The 24,136-nt window shown below is 47.4% G+C and overlaps 1 protein-coding gene across 3 annotated transcripts in view; it reads right to left on the bottom strand.

The window, feature by feature from the left end:
- Positions 1 to 2,666: 2,666 nt before the first annotated feature.
- ARPC1A (actin related protein 2/3 complex subunit 1A) overlaps positions 2,667 to 24,136 on the bottom strand; it is a 41,548-nt gene continuing 20,078 nt past the window's right edge. The window contains exons 5-10 of one of the 3 annotated variants that reach the window (XM_055292523.2): positions 20,579 to 20,686; positions 15,203 to 15,415; positions 10,555 to 10,630; positions 9,189 to 9,382; positions 5,324 to 5,414; positions 2,667 to 3,040 (exon numbers count right to left, since the gene is read on the bottom strand). In XM_055292523.2, coding sequence (XP_055148498.2) covers positions 3,002 to 3,040; positions 5,324 to 5,414; positions 9,189 to 9,382; positions 10,555 to 10,630; positions 15,203 to 15,415; positions 20,579 to 20,686 — 721 coding nt within the window. In that variant the 3' untranslated portion in view covers positions 2,667 to 3,001. Of the gene's footprint in view, positions 3,041 to 5,323; positions 5,415 to 6,538; positions 8,049 to 8,548; positions 9,383 to 10,554; positions 10,631 to 15,202; positions 15,416 to 20,578; positions 20,687 to 24,136 lie in introns of those variants that run through there. The other 2 variants (XM_063646184.1, XR_010122516.1) reach the window with 2 other exon arrangements.

Raw genomic sequence — 24,136 nt, 5'->3', positions numbered from 1 at the left:
CACTTGAACCTGGAAGGTAGAGGCTGCAGTCAGTCGAGATCATGCCACTGCACTCCAGCCTGGTTGACAGAGAAAGAGGCTCCATCTTAAAAAAAAAAAAAAAACAAAAAACAAAAAGGCAAAATAGGCCGGGTACAGTGGCTCACACCTGTGATCCCAGCACTTTGGGAGGCTGAGGCAAGAGGATTGCTTAAGCCCAGTTTGAGACCAGCCTGGGGCTGGGCGCGGTGGCTCATGCCTGTAATCCCAGCACTTTGGGAGGCCGAGGCGGGTGGATCATGAGGTCAGGAGTTCAAGACCAACCTGGCCAAGATGGTGAAACCCCATCTCTACTAAAAATACAAAAAATTAGCCGGGCACGGTGGCAGGCGCCTGTAGTCCCAGCTACTCAGGAGGCTGAGGAAGCAGAATCATTTGAACCTGGAGGGTGGAGGTTGCAGTGAGCCGAGATCGTGCCACTGTATTCCAGCCTGGGTGACAGAGTGAAACTCCGTCTCAAAAAAAAAAAAAAAAAGAGAGACCAGCCTGGGCAACACAGGGAGACCCTGTCTCTAATTGAAAAATGTTTTTATTTAAAAAAAGAAAAAAAAACAGCAAAATAACTCTGTGGCTATTAAGTTCTTAGAGGCAAAGTAAGTCAATTTTGTGGGTTTTTTTTTTGAGACGGAGTCGCGCTCTGTCGCCCAGGATAGAGTGCAGTGGCGCAATCTCGGCTCACTGCAAGCTCTGCCTCCTGGGTTCATGCCATTCTCCTGCCTCAGCCTCCCGAGTAGCTGGGACTACAGGCGCCTGCCACCACACCTGGCTAATTTTTTGTATTTTTAGTAGAGACCGGGGTTTCACTGTGTTAGCCAGGATGGTCTCAATCTCCTGACCTCGTGATCCACCCGCCTCGGCCTCCCAAAGTGCTGGGATTACAGGCATGAACCACCACGCCCGGCCTTTTTTTTTTTTTTTTTTTTGGAGACAGTGTCTTGCTCTATCCCCCAGGCTGGAGTGCAGTGGCATTTCAGCTCACTGCAACCTCTGCCTCCTGGGTTCAAGCGATTCTCCTGCCTTAGCCTCCCGAGTAGCTGGGATTACAGCCACCCACCACTACGCCCGGCTAATTTTTTGTTTGTTTTTTTTTTGAGACGGAATTCCACTCTTGTTGCCCAGGCTGGAGTGCAATGACATGATGTTGGCTCACCGTAACCTCTGCCTCCTGGGTTCAAGTGATTCTGCTGCCTCAGCCTCCCAAGTAGCTGGGATTACAGGCACATGCCACCATGCCTGGCTAATTTTGTATTTTTAATAGAGACGGGGTTTCCCCATGTTGGTTAGGCTGGTTTCAAACTCTGGACCTCAGGTGATCTGCCCGCCTCGGCCTCCCAAAGTGCTGGGATTGCAGGCGTGAGCCACCCGTGCCTGGCTGAAAGAGAAATCTTTAGCTAATTCCTGCTTTATGTCTCCCCTTCACAGAGCCTTGCCAATGCACTATGTATACAAACATGTGTACCCAAAGGAGCTCCTGCCACTGGGGGCCCAGAGACGACACTGTAGGGACCAGGCAGGGCCATAAGGCCAGCACCCCTGGTGCTAGGTAGGATTCCCTCTTGGAGTGAGGGCTTCCCATGAGTCACCAAGAGGGCCAAATTACCTTCTCTTGAGCACATCATCTGCCTTGGGAAGCACCGTTACCAGCATTCTAGAAGGGAGCCATGAGATCAAGGATGTGGCCAGGCTCAGGCTACTCTTTACTTATTTTGCTTTTCATTTATACTTGTACCTCTTAAGATACTCTGCCATGGAATGTCAAACTTCACGTCTCATCATGATGAGAGTAGCTCAGTGTGGGCACAATCATCTCTAAGCCAAGATGCTGACTTTCCCCTTTCCCGCCCCCTTGCACACCGCCTGCAGCGTACCCTTGGCAGGTGCACTGCTAACAGTGGGCTGCCATGCTGTGGGCACCGGGCCCCAGGGCCTCCCAGGGCAGGCTCCCATTCGGGCTTGGCTGCTTAGTGGAGGTGGGCTTCTCTGTTGCTCACATGCAAGATGGGAACGGTGTACCTCTGACAGGGCTTGGCTGTGTGTCCCTTCGGAATCTCATGTTGAAATGCGATCCTCAGTGTTGGGGTGGGGCCTGGTGGGCAGTGTTTGGGTCATGGGGTGGATCCCTCATGAATGGCTTGGTGCTCCCTGGCAGGAATGAGTGTCTTCTCACTCTGTGACCTGGTTGTTTCAAGGAGCCTGGTCCTCCCCACTCTCTCTTGCATCCTCTCCCGCCATGGGACATACCTGCTTCCCCTTCGCCTTCCGCCATGAGTAAAACCTTCCTGAGGCTTCCCCAAAAGCAGATGCAGGAACCATGCTTCTTGTCCAACTGGCAGAACTGTGTGCCCAATAAATCTTTTTTCTTAGACAAATTACCCAGCCTCAGGTATTCCTTTATTGCAACACAAAACAGACCGACACAACCTACCTTGCAGAAGTATTGCAATGTTCAGAAACGGCTCTCTCTCACCCCTCACTAAATGGTGCTTTTTGGTTCAAGGTTGTATAGAATGGTGCAATTTAAGAAACCAAGGATCTAAGATTTTGCCTAAAAAAAGCCAAATCGAATGAAGAATTCACTCATATTTTTCTACTAAAAATTGAAATACTACAAGGAAACAAAGCCAAAACCACATTCAGTTCTTTTATTTAATTTTCTAGTGGACAATTTACATATCTCCCTCACCTTGTCTTTTAAGTTAGTGTGACAATTTTCCATAATAAACTACTTAAAGAGAAGCTTTGGTCAAGAATGGAATGAAATCGCAAAAAAACAAACAAACAAAAATTACTGCCTTAAAAAAACCAACACTTTCACCAATTTGATATTCAAACAAAACCACACGGCATTGGCGTGATATGTGTTTTCAGTGTTTCCTTGGGGCTGGCTTCCTCGCCATCGCGCCACGGCACAGCTGCGGTCGGCAACAGTTTGTCATGCTGGATGGCAGAGGCTCACTCAGCTTCACATTATCCGGAGGCCCTGGATGGAAGACTCGAGGGTCTTGGAAAAGGTGGGAAGAGCACTGATGTCACTGAGGAGTGTCCACCCCGAGGTAGGTATCACACCACTCCCTCCTCCTCCGGGAAGGTGCTGCCTGTCCCCACCCTGAACCTGGCCCTGCCCCACCTGAAACAGGATCTCCCAGGACTCACCCCGCAGAGACACTCCAGGCCAGGGCTCCCCCTGCTGGCTCCTCCAGGCCAGGTGTGCCTTTTCCCCACTGCCTCACACACAGGCTCTGGGCACACTCCTCACTCCTTTGTGTGGTGGTTTTTTTTTTTTTTTTTTTTTGAGATAGGGTCTTGCTCTGTTGCCCCAGGCTGGAGTGCAGTGGTGTGACCACAGCTCACTGCAGCCTCCAACTCCTGGGCTCGAGTGATCCTCCTGCCTCAGCTTCTCAAGTAGCTGGGACTAAAGGCATGCATCACTGCACCTGGTTTTTAAAAATATATATATGTATATTTTTAAATAGAGACAGGGTCTCACTATGTTGCCCAAGCTGGTCTCGAACTCCTACACTCAAGACAGGGAAGCAGGGAGGAGAAACAAGCCTCAGCTTCCCAAAGTGCTGGGATTACAGGAGTGGGTCAGCATGCCTGGCTGCACCTGGCTTTTTTATAGAGATGGGGTCACGCTATGTTGCCCAAACTGGTCTCAAACTTCTGGCCTCAAGCGATTCTCCCACCTCGGCCTCCCAAAGTGCTGGGATGACAGGCATGAGCCACTGCGCCTGGCTACCTAGAGCTCTTTTTTCTAGTTCCATCCGTGCTTTCGGAGGACCACACCATGGGCAGCGCCTCAAAGGCAGTGTGCGCTCTCTGAAGCCCAGGGTTGCCCTGGGTGTGCGGCACTTGCAACTTAGGATGCTCAGCTGTGCTTTCTCAACTCACAGTCCCCTCCCCTCCAAAACCCATCGCAGCTCAGGATGCCGCTCAGGTGCAACCTTTTCCCTGCAGTCCACGCATCCCCCGAGATTCCTCTGTGTGAAAATAGAGGCACTGGCTTCTCTTCTGAGCTCTGCCAAATCCCCTACCCAGCCCCCGTGTCCACCTCTCTCTTCTACCAGACAGGCTCGTTCGGATTGGATATTCTCAGTGCTCAGCACCATGCATGGCACTCAGGAGATACTTAGTAAATGTTTATTAAATTAATTAGTGTCAGCCATAAACATATATCTATATGGTTAAACCTGGGCTGGTGTCCAATAGGGCCTGTTTCCAAAACAGCACTCCATTTCTCCCCAATGAATAAATGGACATCTAGAAGTAAAAATTTCAGTTCACTGAGAATGTGTGGTTCTTCTGCGGATGACTTTTAGGTTTTAAAGAGATCTCCGGCTGGGTGCAGTGGCTCACGCCTGTAATCCCAGCACTTTAGGAGGCTGAGGCAGGTGGATCACCTGAGGTTGGGAGTTCGAGACCAGCATGTCCAACATGGAGAAACCCCGTCTCTACTAAAAACACAAAATTAGCTGGGCGTGGTGGCACATGCCTGTAATCCCAGCTACTTGGGAGGCTGAGGCAGGAGAATCGCTTGAACCCCAGAGGCGGAGGTTGTGGTGAGCCGAGATTCTGCCATTGCACTCCAGCCTGGGCAATAAGAGCGAAACTGTGTCTCAAAAAAAAAAAAAAAAAAAGAGAGAGAGAGATCTCCAAGGCTGGCGCAGTGGCTCACGCCTGTAATCCCACCACTTTGGGAGGCCAAGGTGGGCAGATCACATGAGGCCAGGAGTTCAAGACCAGCTTGGCCAACATGGTGAAACCCTGTCTGTACTAAAAATACAAAAATAGCCAGGTGTTGTAGTGTGCTCCTGTAATCCCAACTACTTGGGAGACTGAGGCAGGAGAATCGCTCCAACCCCGGAGGCAGAGGTTGCAGTGAGCCAATATTGCACCACTGCACTGCAGCCTGGGCGATAGAACAAGACTCCGTCTCAAAAAGAAAGAAAAAAAAAACAAGAGAGAGAATTCCAGTTTAATATCTTACATTAGGACATTAAACTGTATACTAGATTTAACATTTTGTTTGAAGAAATGAGAAACATTCTTCTCACAAGAGTTTTGTAAAACTATTCACCGGGCGTGGTGGTGCATGCCTGCTGTCCCAGCTGCTTGGGAGGCTGAGGTGGGAGGGCTGCTGGAGGCAAGGAGTTGGTGGCTGCAGTGAGCCATGATTGTGCCACTGTACTCCAGCCTGGGTGACAGAGAAGGAGCCTATCTCTTAAAAAAAAAAAAAAAAAAAGTTTTAACACAAACAAAATTTGTTCTGTCAGGTAGAAAATACCTTGAAATCCCAAATTGTCATGGCTCCATCGATGCCAGTAGTGCAAAATTTGCGACAATCTTGCTTGTCCACCTCATAAATAGAGACTTGACTGAAAAAAAGCAAAGCAAAACAGATTGTAAGGTATGTAGTGGAAGTGAATACAACATTCCTGACTAATAGTGTACGGGCAGCTTAAGGAAATGAATGATCTTCTTCTTTATTTTTTAAATAGAGACGGGATGGGGGTCTCATTATGTTGCCCAGGCTGGTCTTGAACTCCTGGGCTCAAGTGATCCTCCTGCCTCAGTCTCCCAAAATGCTGGGATTACAGGCATGAGCCACCACGCTCCGCCAGGAAATGAATTATCTTTTAACTCCTGATTATGAACTTATCCACAAAGATTAGGCTGCAACAATCTGGCTCAGAAAATACCCCAAAGCATATTATTACCAGATGTCCAGGAAAAACAAAACTGGCAAGGGGAGAAGTTAAGAACCTGCCTTAGTTAGAGTGACCTGGGGAAGCAGGAATGACCCAGCCCACACAGCACTCAAATGCTGGGAGCAGGTTGTGGGTAGGACCACAGCCATGGCGAAAACAGTATTTTTGTTTGTTTTTAAATAAACCAGAGACATGATGAAGCATGACTGAATTCCAACTGCCTCCAAACAAAACCTCTCAAATCAGCCTCCAAGACAGCCAGTGTAGATAAGCCAATAGCCCTCCTTGAGTCTGAAGTGAATCATTATAAATGTTAGCAGCAGACACACCACCAGATTCCAACCAAGCCAAGCAGGGTAACAGATAAATGAACCAACTTGTCTTAGCCTAATTATCTGGAAAGCTTTCAAGACAATCATCCATTGCTCAGACAATATTTTGCTTTCTCCTTTGAGATGTCTAGAACTTACCCCCCTCTTCCCCGATGCTTGGAAGGGGATGGCAAACTATGGCACACACTGCCTATTCCTGTACAGCCTGTGAGCTTAAAAAAAAAAAAAAAAAGGCCAGGTGCAGTGGTTCACGCCGGTAATCCCAGCATTCTGGGAGGCCGAGGTGGGCAGATCACAAGGTCAGGAGATTGAGACCATCCTGACTAACACAGTGAAACCCCGTCTCTACTACAAGATACAAAAAAAAAATTAGCCAGGCATGGTGGCGGGCACCTGTAGTCCCAGCTACCTGGGAGGCTGAGGTGGGAGAATGGTGTGAACCCAGGAGGCGGAGCTTGCAGTGAGCCAAGATCGTGCCACTGTACTCCAGCCTAGGCAACAGAGACTCCGTCTCAAAAAAAAAAAAAGGGGGTTTTACATTTTTATTTTATTTATTTATTGAGATGGAGTCTCACTCTGTCACTCAGGCTGGAGTGCAGTGGCATGATCTCGGCTCACTGCAACCTCTACCTCCCAGGTTCAAGCAATTCTCCTGCCTCAGCCTCTCGAGCAGCTGGGATTACAAGCACCTGCCACCAGGCTGGCGAATTTTTGTATTTTTAGTAGAGACGGGGTTTCACCATGTTGGTCAGGCTGGTCTTGACCTCCTGACCTCAAGTGATCCGCCCACCTCAGCCTCCCAAAGTGCTGGGATTACAGGTGTGAGCCTCCGCACTTGACCCAGCTTTTACATCTTTAAATAGCTGGAAAAAAATTAAAAGGAGACTATTATCTCATGAAGTGAAAATTACGTGAAATTCAAATTTCAGTGTCTATAAAGTTTGATGGGAACACAGCCACCTGATTCGTTTACATTGTCTGTGCCTGCTTTCTTGCCACAACCAGAGTTCCGTAGTTGCAACAGAGACCTATGGCCTCTCAGAGTCTAAAGTATTTACTATCTGGTCCTTTACAAAAAAAGTTAGCTGACACAGCTTTAGTGCAAAGAGCACCTAATTTCTGCAAATAAAAGTAGACTAATCAGCAAGGGTTTGTCTTTTCATTTTTCACCTAGAAGTATCAGAGAGGCAATGAGAGCTGTTTCTTTCCTTAGCACTTGGTCTGTATAGAAACATAAGAGAAACTCACAAGAAGTAACTCGGAGTCATTCAAGACAGAGAAACCTAAAGAATGGAGAAAAGGTGAGTTTTGCTATAGAAGGAGAAACCTGAACAATGTGGAGAAAAGGTAAGTTTTGCTATGCCTTCAGGTTCTTTTTTTTTTTTTTTTGAGATAGGATCTCGCAATGTAGCCCAGGATGAAATACAGTGGCACAATCACAGCTCACTCCTCCCAAGTAGCTGGGACTGCAGGTGCGTGCCAACACAGCCAGCTAACTTTTAAAAATTTTTTTGTAGAGATGGGGTCTTGCTATGTTGCCCAGGATGGTACTGAACTGCTGGCCTCAAGTGATCCTCCTGCCTTGGCTTCCCAAAATGCTAGCATTACAGGTGTGAGCCATGGTGCCAGACCTCTGGTTCTCATTTTTCAATAGAGTATTTGCAGCCTATTTTACATATAGCTGCCCCTTCTCTGCTGAAGATAAAGCACAACCTGCATTTCATCGTAATTCTCTCAAACAGGAAGTCTAGAGGTTTCCGTTACTCCTGCCACCATCAATACCACAATAAGATTCTCAACATAAAAGGCTTCTCAGTAAGGGAAAAGCCCATGGGACCCAACTCTGAACACAGTAATTTAAAATATCAAGCATATATTTCTCCTCCAGGCACCTTTTTTTTTTTTGAGATGGAATCTCACTCTGTCACCCAGGCTGGAGTGCAGTGGCTCAATCTTGGCTCACTGCAACCTCCACCTGCCCGGTTCAAGCAATTCTCCCGCCTCAGCCTGCCGAGTAGGTGGGATTACAGGTGTGCACCACCACGCCAAGCTAATTTTTGTATTTTTTAGTAGAGATGGGGTTTTGCCATGTTGGCAAGGCTGATCTCGAACTCCTGACCTCAAGTGATCTGCCTGCCTCAGCCTCCCAAAGTGCTGGGATTAAAGGTGTGAGCCATCATGCCCAGCCTCTCCTCTAGACCTTAAAAATCAAACTTTCAGGCCAGGCACGGTGGCTTACACCTGTAATTCCAGCAATTTGGGAGGCTGAGGTGGGTGGATCACCTGAGGTCAGGAGTTTGAAACCAGGCTGGCCAACAGCGTGAAACTCCATCTCTACTAAAAATACAAAAAATTAGCCAGGTATGGTGGCACACATCTGTAATCCCAGCTTCTTGGGAGGCTGAGGCAGGAGAATTGCTTGAACCCGGGAGGCAGAGGTTGCAGTGAGCCGAGATCGTGGCATTGCACTCCAGCCTGGTCAACAGAGCGAGACTCTGTCTCAAAAAAAAAAAAAAAAAAATCAAACTTTCTGGACAAAACACAGTTCTGTTGTCTTACATAATTACATATACCTGATAAAAACCCAGTCGAGACACTCCTCAGCTTTGTCATCATGATGCTAAGAAATTCTGTTCCTTTAATTAAATAATCTTCTTATTTGTATCCATTACTTGAAACGACAGCTACAGTTACCTTTTCCAACAGGCTGTAACTTCGCTTTCTGTTATGTGTGCACTACTGTGGGAACACAGCATTCAGGAAAGTCTCCTTTTGTTCTCGAGTAGCTGAGAAAGGGTACCCTAGGAAGCAGTTGCCCTGAGACCCCACCACCTCAGACTGCAACAAGGTCTGCACTGCTCCTGCTGGCTGCTGCCTTGTAATCTGCACCTTGAAGGACAGAATGACCAGGTGGTGGCGACTCCCTCCCTACCACGAGCTGGAAATGAGAGCCTGGCGGTCGGGAAGATACAGACTTCTTGCTGCGCTTGTCCCTGAAGGAATGTCTGGGCCTGCGGGGCATAGAGCTTTTGTAGGAACCCAGTAAGGAAACAGCGAGGGGCAGGAGGGCACCTTGTCACCTGACCACCTCTCTACAGATGGCACCTACGTGATGCTATTCTGGTGCAGCGTCTCCAAGGCCGTGTTGCGGTCCTCAGTCGTGGCTCTCTTGTCCATGTTGCGGAAGCGTTCCATGGCAGACATGTTGCGTTGGATGCTCTGTTTTGGAATGTCTAACTTGGAGACGAAGGTCAGGCAGCCACGGTCATCGTAGTTAAAGAGCATTGGGCAGCAGTCATGGCCCTGAAACAAGACTCAGTCAGTCCCTGGAGGATGCACTGCCCACCGCCCACCTCCCTGGCAGAGTGTTCACCATGACAGGCCTCTCTTACTCTTTTTTTTTTTTTCTTTTTTTGAGACCGAGTCTTGCTCTGTTGCCCAGGCTAGAGTGCAGTGGCACAATCTCAGCTCACCGCAACTGCTGCTTCCCCGGTTCAAGTAATTCTCCTGCCTCAGCCTCCCAAGTAGCTGGGATTACAGGCCTGTGCCACCATGCCTGGCTAATTTTTGTGTTTTTAGTAGAGACGGGGTTTCACCGTGTTGGCCAGGCTGGTCTTGAACTCCTGACCTCAAGTGAACCACCCACCTTGGCCTCCCAAAGTGTTGGGACTACAGGCGTGAGCCATTGCGCCCCACCCCCTCTTACTCTTAAAAGTGAGCAGCCAGGCACAGTGGCTCATGGCTGGACACAGTGGCTCACACCTGTAATCCCAGCACTTTAGGAGGCCGAGGTGGGCAGATCACGAGGTCAGGAGATTGAGACCATCCTGGCTAACATGGTGAAACCCCATCTCTACTAAAAATAAAAAAAATTAGCCCGGAGAGGTGGTGGGAGCCTGTAGTTCCAGCTACTTGGGAGGCTGAGGCAGGAGAATGGTGTGAACCCGGGAGGCGGGGCTTGCAGTGAGCCAAAATCATGCCACTGCACTCCAGCCTGGGCGACAGAGCAAGACAGTCTCCAAAAAAAAAAAAAAAAAAAAAAAAAGTGAGCTCTGAGGCCAAGCACGGTGGCTCATGCCCGCACTTTGGGAGGCCAAGGTGGGTGGATCACCTGAGGGTGGGAGTTGGAGACCGGCCTGACCAACATGGAGAAATCCTGTCTCTACTAAAAATACAAAATTAGCCGGGTATGGTGGTGCATGCCTATATTCCCAGTTCATCAGGAGGCTGAGGCGGGAGAATCGCTTGAACCTGGGAGGCAGAGGTTGCGGTGAGTCAAGATCACCCATTGCACTCCAGCCTGGGCAACAAGAGCAAAACTCCATCTTAAAAAAAAAAAAAAAAAAAAAAAAAAGGGAGCTCTGTTTCTTCTAAAAAACTGTTCTGCTTTGTGCTAGGGTGACAGAGCACACATTGTTCCCTGTCTGAGCATCACATACAGTGCACCCCCAGGGAGAATGAAGAAAAATACTCACAGCAGCCACGACGCTGTTCTCTGAGACAAATGACACACTCAGGAGCGGCAGGAACTCCGTCTTCAGAGTTGAGACCCTGAACACAAGAACGTTTGTTATCCCAAGATGCAACAGACTATTAGCTTCTTTACAGACACAATGATGACAAAGGACCCATTCTCACAGGGGCTTCTGCAGTATCAACGGGCACTTATGTTGAAAAGGAGCCCCTGACCTCAACTTGCAGGCTTCTTGAGACAGGGGTGGCTCTGGCTGGGCTCCTGCTCTAGCCTGTGCTCTGCCTGCTTCTGAGGCCCCGCCCACTCATGACAAACTGGTTCCCAAAGCCCAGTCTTTGCACCACGCCCTTCCACTCCCAGCACAGCTCTAAAGGGATCACTCCCATGATCCTACAGTCCACTTGCCTGGGCCACTTCAGCCTAAACGGCTTCTCCCTGCTCTTAGCTCCTAGAGCTCTTCCTGTTACTATGACTTGGCAGCAAACACCTGTGCTAGGACCTTCTCCTTGCCTGTGCTCACCGGAGCTCCGAGAGGGCTGTGACCACACAGATCTGTGCTGACCGCCAGGCACTGTGTCAGGAACTAGAGCTACCAAGATGAACCAAACGGTCTTAGCCAGGAGCTCACACTCGAATGGGCTATGTGTGTGTATGTGTGCCTGCAGGGACATGTGTGTGCAGTTATTTGCTTTTGAATGTGGCAAAGAGATTACACAGATATGGCAGGCAAACACACTGGTTGATGAGTTAGGAGCACCTCACTTCATGCAAGAAACGATGCATTCAAAAGCTGACTGTGGCTAGGCATGGTGGCTCACACCTGTAATCTCAGCACTTTGAGGGGCTGAGGCGGAAGGATTGCTGGAGGCAGGAGTTTGAGATCAGCCTGGACAACATAGTGAGACCCAGTCTCTACGAAAAATTAAAAAAAAAAAAAAAATTAGCCTAGCATGGTGGTGCACGTCTGTGGCTCCAGCTACTTGAGAGGCTGAGGTGGGAGGAGCACTTGAGCTCGGGAGTTCCAGCCTGGGCGACAGAGTGTCTCTCTAAATTAAAAAAAAAAAAAAAAAAAGCTAACTGTATATGTCTCAGGACACCCTTCATAAAGTTGGCATTGAATTGAAGAACTAATGTGTCATCTTAAGCCCTTAGTGCGGTATACCTGATTTTTACTACATGAGATATTTATGTTGGAGAAGCGGAAGGGTGGAACATGTAATCTGACTTGCAGGACTGGAAAAGGGAAAGAAGTCAATACGAGGGTAGATAGGGACTTGTAATAAGCGTATGCTAAGAACTTACTGTGTCACAATAAACCATATAAAAATCAAGTAACATTGGCATCAAAATACAAAAGTATTATCAAGTATCAAAAGGCAAATTACCAAATGTATACAAAAACCTATAAAACGTATAATATAATCTTATTCCCGGGCTGGGCGCGGTGGCTCACGCCTGTAATCCCAGCACTTTGGGAGGCCGAGGCAGGTGGATCACGAGGTCAGGAGATTGAGACCATCCTGGCTAACATAGTGAAACCCCGTCTCTACTAAAAATACAAAAAATTAGCCGGGCGTGGTGGCGGGCGCCTGTAGTCCCAGCTACTCGGAGAGGCTGAGGCAGGAGAATGGCATGAACCCGGGAGGCGGAGCTTGCAGTGAGCCGAGATCGCGCCACTGCACTCCAGCCTGGGCAACAGAGCGAGACTCCGTCTCAAAAAAAAAAAAAATTTTATTTCTGTTAAAAATGAAAAGATATATAAGTGCCTGTTTATGTAGGGAAATTTTCTGAAAGACTACATTTTATAATGGAGGGGACAATCTTTCTTTTTTTACTTTTTTTTTTTGAGATGGAGTCTCGCTCTTTCGCCCAGCCTGGAGTGCAGTGGCGCGATCTCGGCTCACTGCCAGCTTTGCCTCCCGGGTTCACGCCATTGTCCTGCCTCAGCCTCCCGAGTAGCTGGGACTACAGGCGCCCGCCACCATGCCTGGCTAATTTTTGTATTTTTTGTAGATATAGGGTTTCACCGTGTTAGCCAGGATGGTCTCGATCTCCTGACCTTGTGATCCGCCTGCCTCGGCCTCCCAAAGTGCTGGGATTACAGGCGTGAGCCACTGTGCCCGGAATTTTTTTTTTTTTTTTTTTTTGAGACTGAGTCTTGCTCTTGTTGTTGCCCAGGCTGGAGTGCAGTGGTGTGATCTCGGCTCATTGCAACCTCCGCCTGCTGGGTTCAACCAATTCTCCTGCCTCAGCCTCCTGAGTAGCTGGGATTACAGGTGCATGCCACCACACCTGGTTAATTTTTGTACTTTTAGTAGAGACGGGGTTTCTCCATGTTGGCCAGGCTGGTCTCGAACTCCTCACCTGAGGTGATCCACCCGCCTCGGCCTCCCAAAGTGCTGGGATTACAGGCATGAGCCACTGCACCAAGCCTGAGGGGATAATCTTTAAAAAAATATGTAAAACTAGCTAAAAAATGCACATTTAATCCTGTTAGGAAAAACATATCATGTCTGAAATATCATGCTGTTTACACTGGGTGACTCTTACTGACCTGACAGGGAGTAAAGGTCACCTAGTGTGATTGATTTTTGATACCCAAGTGGTCATATCCATCACAAAACCTTTAATGGTGAGTTCCCTTTAGCTATCAATGGAAAAGGATTCACCAGGGAAGAACAAAGATTTATAAAAGAAGAAGGATTCCAATCTTCTCTCTTCCTCCAACATATACTGAACAAAATGAACTCTGATGTCTGGCCAGGTACTTTATGGCTGAACAGACACACCACTCACACAGAAGCCACCGTAATTCAAGTCCTTCCAGCCACAGCAGAGAAGTGGCATCAATGCTTTTTAAGCCTTACTGAATGGAAGGCTCAAATCAATGAAGTCATCATTCGCTGACTTCCCCCAGTAAGAATATATCTCCTATTTAATTTAAGGCTGGTGAATGGCACTTACATTTTGTAAGGAATTCAGAGTAACAGACTAAACTAGCCTTTTTTTTTTTTTTTTTTTTTTTTTTTTTTTTTTTGAGATGGAGTCTTGCTCTGTCGCCCAGGCTGGAGTGCAACGGCATGATCTCGGTTCACTGCAACCTTCACCTCTTGGGTTCAAGTGATTCTCCTGCCTCAGCCTCCCGAGTAGCTGGGACTACAGGCACCCGCCACCATGCCGGGCTAATTTTTGTATTTTTGTAGAGACGGGGTTTCACCATGTTGGCCAGGCTGCTCTCGAGCTCCTGACCTCAAGTGATCCACCCACCTTGGCCTCCCAAAGTGCTGGGATTATAGGTGTGAGCCACTGTGCCCAGCTTAAACTGGCCCTTTTTAAGCGACCCTTATCAGTAGCAAACCAGGAGGGTTCTTGAAAGGAATCATTATCAGTACTTCCATTAAGAATTATTTCTGGAAGACCCAGGTCTTTAAAATTTTCCAACCCGAGAATTTGTATCTGTGCCTGTCACAGTAAAAGCTGACTTGCAGTTGTTTTTTTTTTGAGACAGAGTTTTGCTCTTGTTGCCCAGGCTGGAGTGCAATGGCACAATCTCGGCTCAGCGTAACCTCTTCTTGGGTTCATGAGATTCTCCAGCCTCAGCCTCCCCGAGTAGCTGGGATTACAGGCATATGCCACTATGCGGGGCTGATTTTTTTTTTTTTTTTTGAGACGGAGTTCTGCATTTGTTGCCCAGGCTGGAGTGCAGTGGTGCAATCTTGGCTCACTGCAACCTCTGCCTCCCGGGTTCAAGCAATTCTCTTGACTCAGCCTCCTGAGTAGCTGGGATTACAGGCATGTGCCACCATGTCCAGCTAATTTTCTGTATTTTTAGTAGAGATGGGGTTTCTCCATGTTAGTCAGGCTGGTCTCAAACTCCCAACCTCAAGTGATCCACCCGCCTCAGCCTCCCAAAGTGCTGGGATTACAGGTGTGAGCCACTGCGGCTAATTTTTGTATTTTTAGTAGAGACAGGGTTTCACCATGTTGGCCAGGCTGGTCTTCAACTCCTGACCTCAGGTGATCCACCCATGGCCTATCAAAGTACTGGGATTACAGGTGTGAGCCACTGTGCCCGGCAAGGCTAATTTTTGTATTTTTAGTAGAGACGGGGTTTCACCATCTTGGCCAGGCTGGTCTTGAACTCTTGACCTCAGGTGATCTGCCCACAGCCTCTCAAAGTGCTGGGATCATAGGTGTGAGCCACTGAGGCCTGCCTCCCTGCAGTTTTGATTGAGGTCTTTTTTTTTTTTTTTTTTTTTTTTTTGAGACGGAGTCCAGGCTGGAGTGCAGTGGCATGATCTCGGCTCACTACAACCTCCGCCTCCCAGGTTCAAGCGATTCTCTGCCTCAGCCTTCTGAGTAGCTGGGAGTGCAGGCGCCTGCCACCACACCTGGCTAATTTTTTTATTTTTAGTAGAGACAGGGTTTCACCATCTTGGCCAGGCTGGTCTTGAACTCCTGACCTTGTGATCCACCCACCTCGGCCTCCCAAAGTGCTGGGATTACAGGCGTGAGCCACCACGCCTGGCCTGATTAAGGTTTTTATGTTTGTCCCCTGTGCTAACACCCCAGGAAGGGCAGTCCTGGTTCAGCTGGTGAGAGATCCCACCCCTTGTTCCCCACCTTCCAAATGAAAGGCAAATACTCACTGCACACTTTTTGAGGCATCAGCAACAGACACGGTGCTGTCGTGGCTGACCCAGGCCAGGCGGCTCCCACTGGCAGAGAAGCTGACCCCGTGGACCCAGCCACCAGTGCCACTGCCACCAAACTCTGACATCAGCTGCCCAAAAGGCATCTTGCTGCCCCAGGGTGTGCTGGCTGGCTTTTCATCCACTTCTTTAATGTAGGCAGAAAACACTCTGTTCAAAGGGCAGAGAGAAAAGGAAAAAGCAAATGAAAATATATGTATATAGAAACAGGCCATAGGCAGCTGCCACAAGGAATCTCAGAATGCAAAGAGGTTGACTCATTAAAATAAAACATGAGCTGGGCACGGTGGCTCAGGCCTGTAATCCTAGCACTTTGGGAGGCCTAGGTGGGTGGATCACCTGAGGTCGGGAGTTCGAGACCAGCCTGACCAACATGGAGAAACCCCGTCTCTACTAAAAATACACAATTAGCCAAGCGTGGTGGCGCATGCCTGTAATCCCAGCTACCCAGGAGAATCGCGTGAACCCGGAAGGCGGAGGTTGCAGTGAGCCGAGATCGCGCGCCATTGCACTCCAGCCTGGGCAACAAGAGTGAAACTCCATCTCAATAAATAAATAAATAAATAAATAAGGCCGGGTGCGGTGGCTCACGCCTGTAATCCCAGCACTTTGGGAGGCCGAGGCAGGCGGATCATGAGGTCAGGAGATCGAGACCATCCTGGCTAATACAGTGAAACCTCGTCTCTACTAAAAATACAGAAAATTAGCCAGGTGTGGTGGCGGGTTCCTGTAGTCCCAGCTACTCAGGAGGCTGAGGCAGGAGAATGGCGTGAACCCAGAAGGCAGAGCTTGCAGTGAGCCAAGATCGTGCCACTGCACTCCAGGCTGAGCGACAGAGCGAGACACCGTCTCAAAAATAAAATAAAAAATATGGCCGGGCGCGGTGGCTCACGCTTGTAATCCCAGCACTTTGGGAGGCTGAGGCGGGCGGATCACGAGGTCAGGAGATCGAGACCATGGTGAAACCCTGTCTCTACTAAAAAAATACAAAAAATTAGCCGGGCGTGGTGGCAGGTGCCTGTAGTCCCAGCTACTTGGAGAGGCTGAGGCAGGAGAATGGCGTGAACCCGGGAGGCGGAGCTTGCAGTGAGCCAAGATCGCGCCACTGCACTCCAGCCTGGGTGACAGAGCGAGACTCCATCACAAAAAATAAAAAATAAAATAAATAAAATAAAATATAAAATAAAATAAAATAAAATATAAAAATAAATCATGATAGGTAAGTTCAGATATTCAAACCTCTCAAGTAACAGAATTATTGTTAGAGCTATCTACAGGCCAACCCAAGTTTGGCAAATCCATATTCTAGTATATATATATATATATATATATATTTGGGGGACAACGTTTTGCTCTTGTCGCCCAGACTGCAGTGCAATGGCATGATCTTGGCTCACCGCAACCTCTGCGTCCTGGGTTCAAGCGATTCTCCTGCCCTCAGCCGCCCAAGTAGCTGGGATTACAGGCATGTGCCACCACGCCTGGCTAATTTTGTATTTTTAGTAGAGATGGGGTTTCACCATGTTGACCAGGCTGGTCTTGAACCCCTGACCTCAGGTGATTCACCTGCCTTGGCCTCCCAAAGTGCTGGGATTACAGGCATGAGGCACCACGCCTGAGCCCCCCCAACTTTTTTTTTTTTTTAAGAGACGGGGGTCTGGCTCTGTTGCCCGGGATGGAGTGTAGTGATATGATCAAAGCTCACTGCAGCCAACTCCTGGGCTCAAGTGATCCTCCTGCCTCAGCCTCTCGAGTAGCTGGGACTACAGGTTCATATTATGCCCAGCTAATATTTTAAAATTTTTTGTAGAGATGGGGTCTTGCTGTGTTGCCCAGGCTGGTCTTAAACTCCTGGGATCAGGCAATGCTCCTGCCTCAGCCTCCCAAAATGCCGGGATTACAGATGTGTGCCACTGCGCCTAGCTAATCATACCCTAGATACTATCAAAGCACCTACTGTGTGTCAGGCTCTGGGTGCCAGGTTCTGAAGTAGTGACCACAAAAGACCTGTCCTCATGGACTGCACATTCTGGGGAGATCTTGCTGTCCCATCCCTCCCTTGCCCACATGAGACCTTGCTAAATGGCCACAGCATTCTTTCCTGTCTACTTTACCATCACTCTCAACACAGTACTCCAGGAAGCCTGCACAGTCAACGGTGGGAGAGCGGAAACTATTTGCCAACCCGCAACAAACTAATGGTGTTGACCCTTTTAAAAACACACCCCAAGAGAAAGCCAAGGGAGGCCAGTGACAAGGAGTGGGCAGGCTCCCTGGACCCTCAGGCCCACTGTCCAGTCTCTGTGGCAGGAATAGCTTAAGATGGAGGCGGGTCTTTTATAGGTGGTGTCGCCAGTTTCCACTAACTCACTCTTTTATCTAATTCCACACGCTGTGTGTGAGGATGTTCTGGCCCAGAGTTAAGGGCAAAGGGGAACGGCTGGAAGTCTACCCTTTAGGGCCCTTTTGCCCTCCAATGTGATTTCTACTTTGCACACCTTCTTCTCTTCAAAAAACTGCTGAACCTAAAGGCTCCCTAGAAAAACCGAGGTATCCCCCCTACCACCCCAAATGACAATGGCAGTACAGAGGCTCTGGAAGATGCCTGGCAGAGGACTGTGAGTTATGTGAGGTTATATGATGAGACAGTAGAAACACTGTGCTTTAAATCTGCATCATGACAGCGGCTGCTTTAGTCTTAGAAGGCCAAGAAAGAACTAGTGGCTCTCAGCCACCAACTCGGGAACACGAATGGGACAGACCCATACCCACAGGACTGGGCCAGTTGCAGTGGCTCATGCCTGTAACCCCAGCACTTTGGGAGGCCGAGGCAGGTGGATGGGTCGAGGCCAGGAGTTCGAGACCAGCCTGGCCAACATGGTGAAACCCCGTCTCTACCAAAATACAAAAAAAAAATTTAGCCAGGCATGGTGGTGCACGCCTGCAATCCCAGCTGCTTGGGAGGCTGAGGCATGAGAATCACTTGAACCTGGGAGGCAGAGGTTGCAGTGAGCCAAGATCACACCACTGCACTCCAGCTTTTGTGACAGAGAAACTCGGGGAAATTAATATTAATAAAATAACTGCAACCTATTTTCACAACCATCAAAGAATCCAGGTGGTGCGGGTTACTGCCACCTAGTTCTATTTTCCAATGACTCTGGTTAAGAAATCACAAGTAACACAGGTCCAGAATATAATGTGCCTTGACACTCCCGTGACCTCCATCCTCTCTGCCAAACTCAAACACATCTCTCTCTCTTTTTTTTTAAGCTTTGAGTATTCCTGGATATAAGCCACTAGCCTGGTTTTCTGGGAATTCTCCACAGTTACTGAAGAAAGTGTATCCCAGCTGAGTGTAGTGGCTCATCCCTGTAAGCCCAGCACTTTGGGAGGCCAAGGCAAAAGGATCCTTTGAGCCCAGGAGTTTGAGACCAGCCTGGGCAACATAGTGAGACCTCATCTCTACAAAAAATAAACAAAATCGGCCAGGCATGGTGGCTCATGCCTGTGGTCCCAGCTACTCAGGAGGCTGAGGTGGGAGGATTGCTTGAGTCCGGGAGGTTGAAGCTGCAGGGAGCTATGACCGCACCACCACACTCCAGCCTGGGTGACAGAGCAAGACCTTGTCTCAAAAAAAAAAAAAAAAAAAAAAAAAAAAGTGCACCTCATCTGCCAACCTACCATATAGTCAACACGAAGCAACATTTATTTGCTTTGCTTTCCTTTCAGCTAAAGGGAAAAAAGCATATTCTTGAGAAAGAACAACTTTAAAAAGCAATTACATGGAATTCCATGGTATGATCCTTAAAGTTCTTAGCAAAGTGGCTGCATTTCTTCTAGCTTCAAGCTAATGACAAAATAAAAAGCTTTAACTGAAAGAACAGCACAATAACAGCTTAGCAGTGCACTGTTTAGCTATGTTTTATTAATCATTTCACTTTGGAATTTGCAGAGACTGCTGCCTGGAATATGAAATGAGAAAAATATTGTCAAGAAAGACAGGGAGAAAGGGAGAGACAGAAAGAGATGGTGAGAAAGAGACAGAGACAGAGTACATGCTAATCCTCCCCTCTAAACCACAGATATTCTTACACTTAAGGAAATCTTTGCTGGCCCCACCATTGCCTCTCCCTCCTACCCCACTTCCAAGTGGATTTCTTTTTACCTCAGTGACTTATGAACTTGTTCTTTTAATCACCACGCTTGAGCTCCTTTTCTAGATCACAAGCTGCTTCCATTTTTTTGGTTTTTTTTTTTTGCTTTTTGAGACGGAGTCTCACTCTGTCGCCCAGGCTGGAGTGCAGTGGTGTGATTTCAGCTCACTGCAACCTCCACCTCCCGGGTTCAAATGATTCTCATGCCCTAGCCTCCTAAGTAGCTGGGATTACAGGCGTATGTGACCACACCAGGCTAACTTTTATTTATTTATTTATTTATTTATTTTGAGACAGAGTCTCGCTCTGTCACCCAGGCTGGAGTGCAGTGGTGCGATCTCGGCTCACTGCAAGCCCCGCCTCCCAAGTTCACACCATTCTCCTGCCTCAGCCTCCCAAGTAGGTGGGACTACAGGCACCCGCCACCATGCCTGGCTAATTTTTTGTATTTTTTAGTAGAGATGGGTTTTCACTGTGTTAGCCAGGATGGTCTCGATCTCCTGACCTTGTGATCCGTCCACCTCAGCCTCCCAAAGTGCTGGGATTACAGGCGTGAGCTACTGCGCCTGGCCTCTTTTGTATTTTTAGTAGACATGGGGTTTCACCATGTTGGCCAAGTTGGTCTTGAACTTCCGACCCCAGGTGATCCGCCCACCTTGGCCTCCCAAAGTGCTGGGATTACAGGTGTGAGCCACAGCACCAGGCCTCATTTTTGAGTCCCTCACAGTGCCTAGTGCAGTACCTTGCAAAGAAAAGGAACCTTACAGGCCAGGCACACTGGCTCATGCCTGTAATCCCAGCACTTTAGGAGGCCAAGGAGGGAGGATCACTTGAGGCCAGGAGTTCAAGACCAACCTGGGCAACATAGCAAGACCCCATCTCTACAAAGAATAAAAACAATTTTTAAAAAATTAGCCAGGTGTGGTGGCATATGCCTGTAGTCCCAACTACTCTGGAGGCTGAGGCTGGAGGATCGCTTGAGCCCAGGAATTGGAGGCTGCAGTGAGCTATGATGGTGCCACTGTACTCCAGCCTGGGTGAGAGTGAGACCCTGTCTCAAAACAACAACAACAACAAAACAAAAAACAAAGAAAGAGAACCCAAAATTATTTGTTGAAGGATGAAGAATGCATGGCTCAAGTCTATCAGTTCCCACCTGCATTTGAAGTCACATGATCCTGCTGCCAGCAAAACGTTGTTGGGATGCCAATCCAAACTGAGGACTGTGGAGCGAATCGGCTTTTTAATGTGCTTGCTCACCCACCTATGAGAGGGGAAAACTGTTTCAGTTTATCCACTCAACTAGCATCCCCAAATGACCTACGAATGTATGTCGGGTGAAAACACCTAAGTATGCCACACTTTTCCATAATTAAAAAAAAAAACTATGAAACAATTCAGAATATTATCTTTTTCAGAATAAACTTTTTCAGATAGGTTTCTATAAAAAAAGATTCTATAGAAAAGTAACAGAGCATTCAACGTTCTTCTGTCAGTCACCAGGCCTTCTGCCAGAGACAAGGTTTTTTGAGACCAGGTTATGATTTGAGACAGGCTAATTTTTGTATTTTTTGTAGAGATGAGATTTCTCCATGTTGCCCAGGCTGGTCTCAAACTCTTGGGCTCAAGCGATCTACCGGCCTCAGCCTCCCAAAGTGCTGGGATTACAGGCATGAGCCACTGCGCCCAGCTGACAAGGTGCATTTCTAAAGGACAGAAAGGAAAAGAACCATGAACAGGCCCTTCTCCACTCCTGGCCTTGATGTTCTCAGCACAACAGCTGGTTTTCAGTGGTCCTCATTAGTAAGCATATATATTGATTAACTCAGTTACTTTTTCGTGAGATTTCGGATTACATATGACGTTAACCTCTGAGATAAAAACTGAAGTTTGAAAATACTTCAATTTTTATCATGAATATTCCGTGATTTGCTATCCCATTTTTGGTGAATTTGGGGTTGTAAGACAGCTTAATATCCTTCCCAAGTCTCCGTGAATCTGCAAATTCTTTTTAGTTTCTTTCATCGAAAAATCACAACCAAGAAATTAGAAGAACCTCATGTTGGGGATTAGCCTCTAATTCTCTAGCACCATCCAAAAGAGATGATTTATGTCTAGGACCAGTCAGTATTTTGGCTTAACTAATTCATTTCTGCCCCCAAACTGCTGTTTAAAAACCAATCATGTCTGGTTGCTCAACAGTTGAGAGACTAAATATTGAGCCAATGCCTTTCCTTGAATGCTAAATTACCTTTCTATAGAATCACTTTCTTTTTTTTTTGAGACGGAGTTTCGCTCTTGTTGCCCAGGCTGGAGTGCAATGGCACGATCTCAGCTCACCGCAACCTCCACCTCCCGGGGTCAAACGAGAATCACTTTCTTTTATTTATTTATTTTTTTGAGACAGAGTCTTACTCTGTCGCCCAGGCTGGAGTGCAGTGGCAAGATCTTAGCTCACTGCAACCTCCGCCTCCTGTGTTCAAGCAATTCTTGTGCCTCAGCCTCCTGATAGCTGGGATTATAGGCTTGCGCCACCACGCCTGGCTAATTTTTGTAATTTTAGAAGAGATTAGCCTTCACTGTGTTGGCCAGGCTGGTCTCAAACTCCTGGTCTCAGGCGATCCACCTGCCTGAGCCTCCCAAAGTGCTAGGATTATAGGCATGAGCCACCACGCCTGACTACAGAATCACTTTCTTAGTATCCTATCTGAAGAAGTTCATTCTGAAAAAGACAGCCAGGTGCAGAGGCTTGCAACTATACTCCCAGCACTTTGGGAGACCAAAGCAGGAGGATTGCTTGAGTACAGACAGGAATTTGAGATCAGCCTGGGCAACAAAGGGAGAACCTGTCTCCACAAATAATCAAAAAATTAGCCAGGTGTGGTGGTGCAAACCTGTAGTCCCAACTACTTGGGAGGCTGAAGTGGCAAGACTGCTGGATCCCAGGAGTTGGAGACTGCAGTGAGCCGTGTTTGTACCACTGCATTCCAGACTGGGTGACAGAGAGAAACTCTGTCTCAAAAAACAAATAAATAAATAAAATAAAAAACCAAAATCCCCCACAAAGTCTCTAAAAAAGGAGAAAAAGACAGTATATTGAATTGTTTCATAAGGTATATATATTTTTTGAGACAGAGTCTTGCTGTGTTGCCCAGGCTGGAGTGCAGTGGCATGGTCTCGGCTCACTGCAACCTCCACCTCCCTGGTTCAAGCAATTCTCCTGCCTCAGACTCCCAAGTAGCTGGGAGTATAGGCATGCGCCACCATGCCTGGCTAATATTTTGTATTTTTAGCAGAGATGTGGTTTCTCCATGTTGGCCAGGCTGGCTTCGAACTCTTGACTTCGTGATCCGCCTGCCTTGGCCTCGCAAAGTGCTGGGATTGCAGGCGTAAGCTACCGTGCCTGGCCTTTATAATGTAATTTGTTTAATTAAGGAAAAGATAGCAAGCAAAATAATTAGTTCATATGGCTGAATTATAAGCTTCTGAGAAGTTGTTTTAAAGTACTCCTACGAAATATGAAATAATTGTTCTACAGCTGAAAAACTGCCCTAAACATATAGCTTGTTCAAAGATAATACCTTGTACCATAATAAAGTCCAATTTACCTATACTTGAGCCTAATTCTCAACGAATAAAAATGTAAACAATGACTGAGGTTGAAGCTAAACTTGGAAGAATAGTTTCCTGTAGAAATCTGTAAGATTGCAAGGAGTACCAGCTGACATAAAGTTTAGCCTTGAAAGAATATTAATGAAGTTAGTTTCCTATCTCATTACAATGAAACTTCCAAATCATTTCTAGCAGGTAACAATTTGTTAGCCTTGATTTCACATTTGAAAGAAAAATGTATGTTTCAAATTCGTAACTCAATTTTTTTTTTTTTTTGAGGCAGAGTTTCACTCTTGATGCCCAGGCTGGAGTGCAATGGCATGATCTCGGCTCACCGCAACCTCTGCCTCCTGGATTCAAGAGATTCTCCTGCCTCAGTCTCCCAGGTAGCTGGGATTACAGGCATGTGCCACCACACTCCGTTAATTTTTTTGTATTTTTAGTAGAGACAGGGTTTATCCATGTTGGTCAGGCTGGTCTTGAACTCCCGACCTCAGGTGATCCACCTGCCTTGGCCTCCCAAAGTGCTGGGGTTACAGGCATGAGCCACTGCACCCACCCCATAACTCAATTTTACCGCAAATTCCCAATCTCTTTTCGAAAAATAAAATTTCTGAAGTTTTACTAAATTACAAAGGTAACATGATAATCCCTTTCTTTCAATTTCAGCAGAATACAAATAACAAAATGGCTACAAAGAGCCATGTGTACTCTGCTATTTTTAGTAGAAACACAAACACTGCCAGTTTAGTACTAAATGACAACTTTATGTTGAAGGATATTTACTAGTCATGCTGAACACATGCCAGATAGAATAATAATTATTATTTTCTTTTTGAGATGGAGTCTCGCTTTGCCACCCAGGCTGGAGTGCAGTGGCACAATATCGGCTCACTGCAACCTCCACCCCCTGAGTTCAAATGATTCTCCTGCCTCCTCCCGAGTAGTTGGGATTACAGGTGCCTGCCACTGTGCCGATTAATTTTTGTATTTTTAGTAGAGATGGGGTTTCACCATCTTGGCCAGGCTGGAGAATAACTGTTTTCTTATCAAAATAAACAGGAAGGAATAGTTAAAATAAGTTTTGGCCATAAAATAAATC

Source organism: Symphalangus syndactylus, chromosome 9 (genome assembly GCF_028878055.3).
Source record: "Symphalangus syndactylus isolate Jambi chromosome 9, NHGRI_mSymSyn1-v2.1_pri, whole genome shotgun sequence".
NCBI lineage: Eukaryota > Metazoa > Chordata > Mammalia > Primates > Hylobatidae > Symphalangus > Symphalangus syndactylus.
Note: the sequence above shows the minus strand (reverse complement) of the source record. Positions and strands in the feature narration are given on the sequence as shown.